Raw genomic sequence first — 13,022 nt, forward strand, 5'->3', positions numbered from 1 at the left:
CGCAGCCCTCCTCCTCGCCCGCCCCTAGGCTGGAGGGGGGGGGCGGCTGAAGCCAGCGCGAGAGAAGCCACAGAGCGCAGCGCCCTGCTCCGGAGCTGGTTACGCCAGCCAGCCCCGCCGCCTGCCCGCCCGCCCGCCGGCTGCCTCCCTCTCTCGCCGTCTCTCCTCGCCTCTGATTCTGCGCACAGCCGGCCCCAGCGCCTGTCATTCTGCACAACACAGTTTACTCCACGGCGAGCGGGGGAGACAGAGGGAGAGGTGGCGAGGAGGCAGCCGAGCAGCCAAGTCCCGCAGCCCAGCATGGCTTCGGGGGACCTTTACGAGGTACGGGGGGGGGCAGCCGTACCCAGCCGGGCGGGCAGCGGGCAAGGGCGGCCGGGCGGGGAGGGGAGGCAGCGGCAGCGGCGGGGGGTTTGTTTCGGAAACGCTTAGCGGAGCCTGGTTAGTTCCTGAAGCGGGGAGGAAATCGCCCAGGCGGGGGTGGGGGGAGCCGGGCTGGGGCGGCGGGGAGCGGGGGGACCGGGATGGAGCGCTCCCCTCCCTCCCTCCCGCCCCCCGCCTGGCTCCCTCTCCCTCTGGCGCTCCCTACTTTCCGTGGGGCTGGAGCGCGGCAGGCCTTGCGGGAGGGAGAAGGAGGAAGGAGCGAGCGCGAGCCGGAGTTAGCGGTAGGATGGGAGGTGTCCGCCGCCCGGAGAGTGGAGAAAGTCCAGGTAAAGTCCGCGGCGGCGCTGGACGTGCTGATTCTGCAGATGAGTGCGGAGGAGCGGGGGGGAAATGCGCCGCGGCGCTGCTGGGGAGGAAGGCGCAGGGATGGAGGCGGCTCCGCGCCTGGCCGTGCAAAGTGCAGGAGCAGACGCCCGGCTGCTTCACCTTGCGCCTGGGGGGCGGCTGGAGGGGGCGGCTGGAGGTGGGGGAGAGATCGGGGGCTTGGCGGGCAGGGGATCGGGGCAGCAGGGGGTGGCTGTCAAAGTTTGGGCAGGTCCCTGGTGGCTGGTTGGACCTCAGCGGCCAAGGGAGGAAGGGAAAAGCTGGAGCTCGTTGCATCCTGCCCGTCTTTGGTTCCAGGCTCCCAATTTGTACCATGCACAAGTCTGGCTGCTCCTACTGCGCCAAAAAAAAAAAAAAAAAAAAAGCAGGACCTCCGACTAAAAAACCAAATCTGGCCGTAGGGTCTTGCTGGGTCCAGCCAAATGTTAACCCCGAGCACGCAATTTTAAATGTCCAAAGCAAGAGCAAGTCTAGTCCCTCCTGCTGGTCCACAAGAGAATTTGGACCCAGGCACTGCAAATACCTGGGTCCAGCGAATGGATCCAGCTGAATCTTGTCAAAATGTGGTCCAAGCCCCAAATTCCATCATTGAAATAAAAAAAAAATCATATCTGGTCCTATAACTGCTACTGAATCAGGATGCATCAAGGTACACCTTTTTTCAAGTGAAATTGGAATGGCTAGACTTCTTCTTAGCTGATTTTTCTTTGTTTAAACTGTACACTATGAGACTTGCAACCAAAAATTGTCATGTTCCAGTTCCATCCAAGTGTCAAGGTTTCTACAGCACTCATATACCAGGATGCGCCTCGGTCTGGTGCAGTAAAAGTAGCTAGGCGTGTTCTCTATTTTGATTGTAGAATTTGGGGTCTTGCATCCAAAACTCACAGGATCTGTGATCAACTTTTCCCTTTTACCATGGCTATTGCCTTTGAAATCCCCTAACAAAGGGCGTAATTAATGTACGATATTGATCAGTTGTGTCTTTCTTGTGCTGAACTGGACTTTAAGTTTCCTTGAAGTAAGTAGAAATTGGACTCTCATAGGTGAGATTAAATGCTCAGAGACGTGTACTGATCTAAATTAATATTGTCAACTTGTTTTCGCTGGTTCTTCATAGATTTTGTAGTGTCAGTTTGTAATTAGTTATTAACGGCATTGTGTCAACTTTATCTGTGCTCTGACTCCATTGTAGTCTATAGGAGATCTATCAAGGATGACTTTGGCCCATAACTTTCAGTGAAGTAAAGGTTTGGTTGGGCCCTTCTTTTACTGCCGATTTGTAACTTCTGTGAAGCATGGAGAAGTTTTAGATAATCTTGCACCCCAGAGACATTTCAGTACATGTTTAGATTAGTTCTGGAAGGAAACAAACACATACCGCTAACATTGACACTGGCTGTGTTATTACAGCTCCTATTCATTAATTAAAATCTGTGCTCTTTTATGAGCCCTGAATGAGCAGATGACCTATAGAAATGGGAGATGGGCTCTGCATTTAATATTGTGTATTGTGCCATGAAAATGCTATGTGAAATCCAGACTTGCAACCTAGGAAGCACATCGAAGCATGATCATTTTAAAGGCTCTAGTCTAGGCAGTGAAGCCATCTTTGACTGTACCATGAACTTAACTTAGGCAATGCTGAATGCTGTAGTTTGCAGCCTGTGGATTATTCTTGATCATTCCCTTTGGGCTGTTTTTGCTTATCAATATATAATAGAGAAGAGTTGTATCCATCAGGACAGGTAAGTGAAAGAATGGATCTCCACCTCTACTTTGTTGATATGTCTAGAACATGACCTTCTGAGATGGTACATGGTGTTACATCATTGCATTTATGTCAAGCTGCTGGGAAAAGTATGTGCAGTGCTTAAGTTAGCAATTCAATCTATGCAGTGTAAAAACCTTTCTACTGTGAAGGTACTTGTGACTGGGGCCAGAGAGAACCACTGGAAAGATGAATAGTTTATATTCTGATATGCTGCAAGTTGGCAGTTGTTAGGCTCTGGTTAAATGACTGCTAAACTTTCCCACACACGCACACACAACCCCCCACGTCTAAAGATCTCTTTGGGTTTTCTGGAGTCTTTAGAAAGAGGCTTCTAACAGTTGTGTAGGTAGTGATGTCAAATATCAGTTAGGTTGCATGAGAGATGATGTTATCACCATGAACATGTCGTGTGTTTGGAGTCCATACCTTATTTTTTGGTTGTATGCGGCATTGTTTTGGTTGCTTGTTTGGACAGATAAAATGTTGTGATGTCAAGATGCATATTAAATAGCTTATGATTGTCACCTTTAACAGGTTGCTCTTCTGAATGATCTGGGGCTTAAAGCACCCTGCATAACATTTTTAATTGTAGATACACCTTATGAATCTACTAAGTATGTGTAGAACTGCCTTAACAATATCTCAGTCCTTCAAAGATTTTTACTGAAGTTCAATGAATCATGCAAGAGCAGTTACCTCTGTAATAGTAAGCAAATGGTATTGGCTAAAAATGATTTTACTACAGCTGATTACGGTTACAGTAGTTATGACTAAAAAGAGTACACTGCATTATTACCCATCTAACCCATGTTAAAAATTTTCCTTGGTTGTATCTACATTATGTAACATATGAGAACTATAATTCAGTGCAAACCCTTAAATTTTGAAATCTAGATCTGTGATTATATATATAACAATTCATCCATTTTGTATTGTTCAATTATTTTAAAAACAGATTTTTTTTTCAACACAGTGTTGACTTGAAGATAAATTTAGTGCATGTGTCGAAGTTAAAGGAAATGTAAGATTACAGTCAAAACAACAATAATATTTTATGTTGTCCTGCTACACTTGTCAATATCAAATGGCTTCTAGTCATCTCTGCTTGAAATACGTTCTGTTTCTCTAGGATTACAAATTAGTTTTCATTTATTCTACAAAATGAAGAGCATCCCTAGAGATTTCTATGCTTACTGATAATAGGGTTCTAGGTTTGTGTATCTTAGAATCAAGATGTGTTACACTTGAGGATAATATCTTGCATCAGATATTATTAGAAAGTAGGTGTTAATTTTGAAGACAGAAACAAATATTCTTTTTTGTGTAGAAATTCACTTAAGATTTTCTCTTTAATAAATTTTAGATTAAATTGAAGTGTGGAGAGGCACTCAGACATTACGATGATGAGCACAGTGTAAGAACCGGAATAGAATAGAATAGAATCTCAAGCACAGCTATGCATTCACAGGTTGAACAAAAGGCCAGTTCTGGTTTGCTTGTTTTGACGTAATTATGACTCTGAGCTTCTCCCGGTGGGTGAGGAGGTTCTTTATTACGTCAATATTTGCTCAGGCGATGTAATCTTTTTAAATATTTAAGAAATATATAGCACAGTATTTAGACCAATAAAAATTTAAATACAAACTTTGGCAACAGCATATCCACAGTGACCTTCAGTAGCATAGCACTCTTGAGCTTTCTAGTTTAGACAACTTGTTGAATGTATTGATGTAATGTCTTTATTAATCTCAGTAACAGAGAACAGGTAAAATAATCAAGGGTAAATTTCAACATTTCTCATTGGTGCTATGAGTTTTGCTGTCATTGCCTTGGTATATCCTTTCGTATTCTCCATCTTGAGTTCACTTAAGACTCTCTCTTAACAGAATTAGGTCTCTTAAGAAGGCTATTGCACTGGTATTAAATATGAGATGACAGTATAAAAAACAAAACTTTTACTTCAGACCACTGCACACAAGTTTTTTCTAGCAAAGAGAATGCAATTTAGTGCAATAAAACATAAGCTCTGGTTTATGATGATGAATAGCTGATATCATTTATCAATAACATGCAGAAGCTTTTGAAGATCATGGGCATTTTTGTTTTGAAGTGTAGTTTTTATTTTGAGCTAAAATTGTCTATTTTTTCTCATTGTTTATAATAAACCAACATAATCAGAGCTTTTGGAACAATGAGATTAAAACTTAAATATTTTCTCATAGTTCTTTAAAACTATTGGAAATCCCAATTATGGTAGTTTATTAAACAGTATCTTAATTCAGAGATCTAATGAATTAGCAGTTAAGTCTCTCGAGAGGAATGTGGCAGGTAGATATCTCTGGACCACAGTAATTTCATCATTATTTAAAACTATTAGCCACTAAAGTGCTATTTTACTTGGAAAAGTGACTTCTTAAAAATGAAACTGTCTTAATCAAGAGATACAATGCCTAAGTGTATTCATGTCTACCTACATCAGTGACAAAAATAAGATTTAACTACATTTTACTCCTGTTAATACGGCTATGTGAGAGTGGGCTGCAGTCTATTCCCGCTCACATTATCAACAGGATTGTTAATTAAGCTCCAACTGAGTTGCAGTGTCAAATTCTTCTCTCAATTATACCTGTGCTCTCTGCACAGCTATCAGTGAGGACAGAATCTGAAAACAGTGGTGCTCCACAGATGTAAATGAGGGCAGAATATGGTCCACAGAATATTTGTAACCTGTCTTGATGTGTGAATCAGAAAGACTACAACTTGAATTTCACATTCCCGTTTGAGTTTACAGAACTAGGGTTTAGAAATTGACTTTTGGCTTGTAAACCGAGCTAATGTGATTACCAGTCCGTAATAAAGATGGAAGCACACAATGCTCTTTTCATGGAGTCACTTTTCAGTATAGAGCCACACTTTAAACTGCTGTTATCTTATGGAAAACATTTGGGAAGGGGAAATTTATTTTAAAACAAGTTCACGTCCTCCTCTTTCAATACAGAGGCGACTCACTTGAAAACAGAATGTTTGTTTAAGAAGTAAATACACTTATTTCCAAACCGAAGTCAACCTCTTTATTGACATAACAATTGGTTGTTGTGGGAATATGTGTGATGTCACAAGCAGAGAATGATGACTTCAGGAGCAAATGATTTTATAAATAATGAAAATTCTATTGGAGTGAGGGCAGAAAAATATAGTATATCGAGACAGATTCTCAGCTGGTGTAAATTGGTATACCTCTACTGACTGTAATGCTGATTGCAATAGAAATAAGCCTATTTACACTGGCTGCTGATCTGGCCTTATTACATTTAAGCAAAACTGCTGCGAAAGAGAATGCTTTATCAAGTCTCTCTAGGAAGAATCAGCAATTTAACTGACCATAAACTTACTTCTGTATCATTGTGTCACTGAAGGATTATCACAACCAATAGTATTTGGGAGACTTATCTTAATTTAAGTAAAATTAACTTGTACAAATACTACTCTAGTTCAGTTGGTAGAAGTCTCACAGTGGAGTGAAGCTTTCTGGATACAAATCCACGTTAAATTTGATCTTGTACCCAGTGGTGACAGTGTTATGTAGTTCTAGATTGGGTAATCTGCTGGATGAGAAGTTAAATTTAGGTGTCAACCTTTCAGTAAGAAGTTAAATTGAGGTTTCTTCTACTCTCATCTTGTAGTTCCGCATATTAAAGAAAAAGTTTCATAATACTCTAAGAAAAGAATAGGGAATAACTCTGCCAATATTCCCTCTCAAGACATGTCTACATAATTGCTGCTACAGTGGCACTGCAGCTGTGCCACTATAGTGCCACTATAGTGCTGTAGTGTAGATGCTTCCTACATCAATGTAGTTAATCCATCTCTCCAAGAGGGGGTAGCTATGTCAACAGAATTCTTCTGTTGACCAAGCCAGATCTACCCCAGGGGTTAGGCCAACCTAACTATAGTACAGTACTCAGGTAGGGTGACCAGATGTCCCGATTTTATAGGGACAGTCCCGATTTTTGGGTCTTTTTCTTATATAGGCTCCTATTACCCCCCCACCCCCATCCTGATTTTTCACATTTGCTGTCTGGTCACCCTATACTCAGGGCACAAAATTTTTCACAGCCCTGAGCGATGTAGTTGGATCAATCTAATGTTTAAGTGTAGTACAGGGTTAGTAAGAGACTCTGGTGTCAAAAGCTATGTAAAACATTACTGTGCACACAACGACTGTCATGTTTACCTACATTGTCACTGTGTCACCAGTATCCAACTTCCTCATTGCATTGGAAATTGCTTGGGACATTTTGAGTATGAAAAGACCTATTGTAAACCAAATGATTTTCTATCGCGTTAGTGTTTTATGACCATCTTGATGAAGTTCTTTCATCCAGAGCATGATATATTTCCTCCAAATGTAGGTTAACTCAGGAATGTGCATGAGATGACCATGTTCCTGATTGGATAAACTATTGGAAATATACTTTCTATTATAGTTAAATCACCATTAAATATACAAGATGAAGTACATTTCTCAAAAAAAATTAAACTGAGTATATTTCCCTTCACTGTCTAGGTACATATATAATCACATCATAACTTTTCTGATAGCATTTGGTCAACTACAAAAATGTAAAAATACAAAATGTATTGCACTTAGATTGGTGTTTTATTCAAAATTGTCATGTAATTATGTAATTCAGGGTTCGGCAACATTCGGCACATGCTCACCAGGGTAAGCACCCTAGCGGGCCGGGCCAGTTTATTTACCTGCTGACGCGGCAGGTTCGGCCGATCGCAGCCCCCACTGGCCGCGGTTCGCCGTCCCGGGCCAATGGGGGCGGCGGGAAGCCGCGGCCAGCACATCCCTTGGCCCGCGCCGCTTCCCGCCGCCCCCATTGGCCTGGGACGGCAAACCGCGGCGAGTGGGGGCCGCGATCGGCCGAACCTGCCGCGTCAGCAGGTAAATAAACTGGCCCGGCCCGCTAGGGTGCTTACCCTGGTGAGCCGCGTGCCAAACGTTGCCGACCCCGATGTAATTGTTTGTGTTTTGTAAGTTAAAATATATTTAGAACAAACCTAATACAAATAATTGTGAAATTCAAATGTGATCTGATACTGAGGAAAATTAGCTGATTTTTTTTCCATCAAAGGCGGAATTGTAATGGCTAACTACTCAGTGAATAATGTTTCTTTGTCCATTCATTTGACTTTTAGCACTGTTGCATTTTCTTGGCTTTGTATATTTTCATCAGTGTAGATTATTTGTTGTCACCTCTTACCCATATATTTTGGGAAATAATTTTATAATATATTTTATGCCATAAACATATTGGTATTGTCAACAAGCTGGATGAAAGACTTAACTATTCTTTTTATTTAAGTGCGTGGAATTATGTAAAGTTCGTATCAAACCATTTAAACGTGTAATATTTACAGTGGTAGAAATTATGATCGAACTGTATGAGTCCCAACATGTTTTACATAAATAAAAATAAGATTATTCTTCTATTTCCTAGAGAAAGAAAACTGGTCTTTTGATTTAACGACAGTGCCGCTATGTTTATTCCAAAGCCCTTATCCTATAGATGGCTAGTGTTGTAAGGCTGTGGGGGAAATATGGTGTGTCTATTTTCTTTTATCACACACCAACTGTAATGTTGTCATTGTTAGATACAGTGTAGAATTCAGTCTTCTGTAGTTATTATTTATAATTTAAACAGTGACCTGTATATTGCAGGGTATATTTAAGGTTTCTCATATCTTTCTTGACATTGTTTAGGTTGATACAGATGGACAGTGTAGGAGCCAGTGATTCTTGTTGTAACTTAGCAAAGCATGGGAAATAGATCACCCATTAGAGTACATCCTGATACCTGAATAGCGTGGGGTTACTTAGTGATAGACAATGACAATGAAAATAGTGCTGAAAAAATGTCTGCCAAAAATACCCATTTCTTTGCAAACTGCTGTTATATCACTTGGGATGTGATTTTTGCTATGCCTCTTGGAGGTCCAGCACAAAACCTGCAGCCCAGAGGGAGTGGGGACTAAACTGGCTTTAAGCCACCTTTGTATGCCCCTGATGCTGGGTTGTTCCAGAGGCTAGTGCAACCCCTGGCACAACTTAGGTAGCCCATCCTCAGCTGCCTATGGATGGCAGTGTCACCCAGAATCTCCACATGCTGTGGCATGTGCAAATATGTTATGCTTAATAGACAGTAGTAATAAACTTGACTGACCACCTCAATTTTGGTTGAAAATCCTTGCAAAAGAAATTACGATAAATTAAAAGGCATTTTAGTGATACGTGTAGAATGAGTTAACCTGTAAAATCAATGTTGTTGTAAATATATATTAATAAAAGAAGGTGTTTCTAATGGCCTAAAATAGCTTTCTCCTCTTTTATAATTTTGCTTTGAACAGAGAAATCATTTCAAGATCTGTGCTGGGAGGATTTATTCCAGGGCTTTCTGTTAATTTAGATTTTGGGGTGCATCTTCAGAAGTATCACACTCTATACAATTTTATGTTTTCTCCCCATTAATCTGAAAAGACCTAGTTTGCTGTTGTGTGCAAGTGGTAGTTTATTCAAACTTTTATTTTAGTAACATTTCACAGAAACCTTATTAAATGGCTATATACTTTTTCCTTATTACCCTTCTTATAAAGGCTGATTATCAATATATTTTAATGTAAACAGCTACCTCTTGTCCAGCAAATCTGCTCCATTTCATTGAGGCCAGAATTCATTTTTTACAGCATCACATTCTCATTCACTGTGATGAACGGTGATGTTACAAGCTATGCTCTGACATCAGTGAGTATAACAGGCTGATTGTAAAGGAGATAGCTTCTGTTCACATAGCTTATTAGTCATCCATGATAGGGGAAGGAGGAGAAAAAGAACACGACTGTATGATAAGGTTTGGTAAAAGGATTACCTTTTTTAATGTTTAATGCTATTTAAATTATAACTGATAACTACAGACAACTGAATTCTATACTGTATCTATTGAAGATTACCTTTTTTTAATGTTTAATGTTGGGAGATGGATCTTCCCCTAAAATGTTGTGCGTTTGGAGTTTCCTCAAACTAATAACAGAATGTCTTAAATTATTAAAACCTCATTAATTTATAGGATTGATTAACAAGATGTAGTATAAAAATCATTACATTTAATAAATGAATATACTGGATGAATTCCTCTTTCAGAAACCTCCTTGTGACAGGATAGCAGGTGTTTCAGTATCAGAAATGTGACAAGAAAAGTGGAGCATATCCTGAATACTGCTGGGGAGTTCATGCTGAGTGTAGTGTGTGTAGGACCAAAGTGTACAAATGGAGTTTTGCTAGAATCAAGAATGCCTTCTGGAACTTTTGAAGAGGAAGTCAAGGCAGGTGATCGTCTCAGAAAATTTTCTGATGACAAGTATAAGTAGAGAGAAAATATTGGAGGTTAACGGATAGAAGCATGGATGGAGGAGAGTTGGTGTTCATGGATCATCAGAATGCCTTCTGTGATGAGAAGAGACTGTATTTGATGGTTTCCACTTAAGCAAGGATGTAACAAATTCCCACTTTCAAAAATGGCAGGTTTTGTTATGGCAGCTCTAAATGAAGTAGTCACATGTGAGAATGGATGCTTTAGCATAACTCCAATAATCAAGCATGTACTTTCATCATACACCATAAAACAGATGAGGAATACAGTCTGCATCACAAGTTAAGTACTGTAATCAGAATGACAGGAATTATAGAAAAAGGTGCATTCATGTACTAGTGTCTCCACAAAAATACAAGGAGAATGGGAAATAACCCAGAAGTTCCTGAAGTAATACTAAATTATGGAGATTATGACAAAGAGAACATAACTGAAACTTTGTGGGTTGAGTCTAATAACGAAAAACTGGAGCATAACAATCTCAGTTGGGGCATGATCGTTTACTCCCATTTTGGAATGTCAGATGCACGCTGTGTAGAAAAGGAAGTGGCAATGGGGAGTAGGAAGTACAATATTTACCAAGTCAGTGAAATACACTTCAGTGGCAAAAATGGTAGAGAAATACTTAGAGATACAGGAAGAGAAAGACAATTCTCAGGATTGGAGAAGAGCAAGAATGAAAACTTCTTGACACAAATTTCAGCGAACTCCGTACTGCAGAATACCTTTCACAAGAAACAAGTTAGTTACCCAGATAGCTATTGGGTAGCCAGTATGGCTAAATGTGCATCAACGTTCAAAAGGCTCTTACTCCCAGCTTACGTAGAAGACAGCACTGTGATCCAAGGAGTCAAGAAGCGGAGATTCCAACCCTGTGAAAAACCATCCTGGATCGACATCTTGCTGGTGAGAACAAAAGAAAAGGAACTTTTTGAGAACACAAGGATAACAAGGAAGTTCTTGGAGCTATTGATTACAAGCTACTTGAATGCAGCATAGTAAGGAATGCTTCACAGAATACAACAGAACTAGAGAATTAGAATTCAAAGCAGCAAATTTGGGAGAACTGAGAAATTTAGTATGCAATGGGAAAAAGTATGAAAATCCCTGTGTGTAGAAAAAGACTCAAGAATCCTAAGAGACACGAGAGGAAAAAAATCCTGTGAAAAAAGAAGAATGCAAGGAACAAGAAGTGATCAGTGTAACTTCATAAGAGACAACTCACAAATGTGAGGATAACAGCTTTGTTCAGGAAATGAAAAAGGGAGATAACCAAACAACAGCACACAAAGTCCATTAAGGCTTGCAGGAAAAAGTTAAGGGCACCAGAAAATAGAATTTGTTAATGTTAGGATTCAGTGGATTAAAATCCTTTTCAAAAATATCAGAGATTGGGGAATATGAGGCAGAAAGGAGGCCTATTAATGAATGAGGAGGGGGATGATGGCTAAAATACAAAATGGTTTTGTTTTAATCTATCTGTAAAAGGAAAACTAAAGAAAAGAGATTGAGGCAACTAGGAGGGAAAGAAAAGCTTGAAAAAAATTAGCTATGGGGGGGGTCTCCAGGATGGTGGAGGGGATTGGGGTGCAGGAGAGGGTGATAGGTGTAGGCTGTGGGAGAGTGTTTGGGTGCAGGAGAGGTCTCCAGGCTGGTGCAGGGGATTGGGGTGCAGGAGGGGGTGAGGGGTGCAAGCTCTGGGAGAGTGTTTGGGTGCAGGAGAGTTCTCCAGGCTGGTGCAGGGGATTGGGGTGCAGGAGAGGGTGAGAGGTGTGGGCTGTGGCGGGGGAGTTTGGGTGCAGGAGGGAGCTCCAGGCTGGTGCAGTGTTAGTGATCACTAACTTATACTGTTGCACTGGGAGGATTTTCTCTTATATTACACACAGAGACACGCTCTATTCCCATCAAAGGAACAAAGGAATGGTTCTGGCACAGTTTTTTTTTAAATACTGTTTGGCATTTCATATCAGGGCATGGTCATCTGCAGTATATTGTGGAAGTCTATGGGTCTCTCACAGAAAGGGTCACAGGGTTAGAACAATAGAATCATAGAAGATTAGGGTTGGAGGAGATCTCAGGAGGTCATCTAGTCCAGCCTCCTGCTCAAAGCAGGACCAACCCCAACTAAATCATCCTAGCCAGGGCTTTGTCAAGCCGGGCCTTAAAAACCTCTAAGGATGGAGATTACACCAACTCCCTAGGTAACCCATTCCAGTGCTTCATCACTCTCCCTAGTGAAATAGTTTTTTCTAATATCCCACCTAGACCTCCCCCACTGCAACTTGAGACTATTGCTCCTTGTTCTGTCATCTGCCACCATTAAGAACAGTCTAGCTCCATCCTCTTTGGAACCCCCCTTCAGGTAGTTGAAGGCTGCTATCAAATCCCCCATCCACAAGGGCACACTGTTGACTCATATCCAGTGTCTTGTCCACTGTAATCCCCAGGTCCTTTTCTGCAGAACTACCGTTTTGCCAGTCGGTCCCCAGCCTGTAGCAGTGCATGGGATTCTTCTGTCCTAAGTGCAGGACTCTGCACTTGTCCTTGTTGAACCTCATCAGATTTCTTTTGGCCCAATCCTCCAATTTGTCTAGGTCACTCTGGACCCTATCCTTACTCTCCAGCGTATCTACCCCTCCCCCCATCTAAGTGTCATCCGCGAACTTGCTGAGGGTGAAATCCATCCCATCATCCAGATCATTAATGAAGATGTTGAACAAAACCAGCCCCAGGACTGACCCCTGGGGCACTCCGCTTGATACCGGCTGTCAACTAGACATCGAGCTGTTGATCATTACCTGTTGAGCCCGACAATCTAGCCAGCTTTCTATCCACCTTATAGTCCATTCATCCAATCCATACTTTTTTAACTTGCTGGCAAGAATACTGTGGGAGACTGTATTAAAAGCTTTGCTAAAGTCAAGATATATCACGTCCACCACTTCCCCCATATCCACAGAGCCAGTTATCTCATCATAGAAGGCAATCAGGTTGGTCAGGCATGACTTGCCCTTGGTCAATCTATGTTGACTGTTCCTGATCAC

General features: G+C 41.4%; 1 protein-coding gene across 1 annotated transcript in view; it reads left to right on the forward strand.

The window, feature by feature from the left end:
- Window positions 1-251: 251 nt before the first annotated feature.
- Window positions 252-13,022, forward strand: part of LOC112106851 (chromodomain Y-like protein 2) — a 75,237-nt gene continuing 62,466 nt past the window's right edge. The window contains exon 1 of the mRNA XM_026663657.1: window positions 252-324. Within this exon, the coding sequence (XP_026519442.1) occupies window positions 301-324 (24 nt within the window). The 5' untranslated portion in view covers window positions 252-300. The remainder of the gene's footprint in view (window positions 325-13,022) is intronic.

This window comes from Terrapene carolina, unplaced genomic scaffold, assembly GCF_002925995.2.
Source record: "Terrapene carolina triunguis isolate 2854851 unplaced genomic scaffold, T_m_triunguis-2.0 Scaffold33891, whole genome shotgun sequence".
Classification (NCBI taxonomy): domain Eukaryota; kingdom Metazoa; phylum Chordata; order Testudines; family Emydidae; genus Terrapene; species Terrapene triunguis.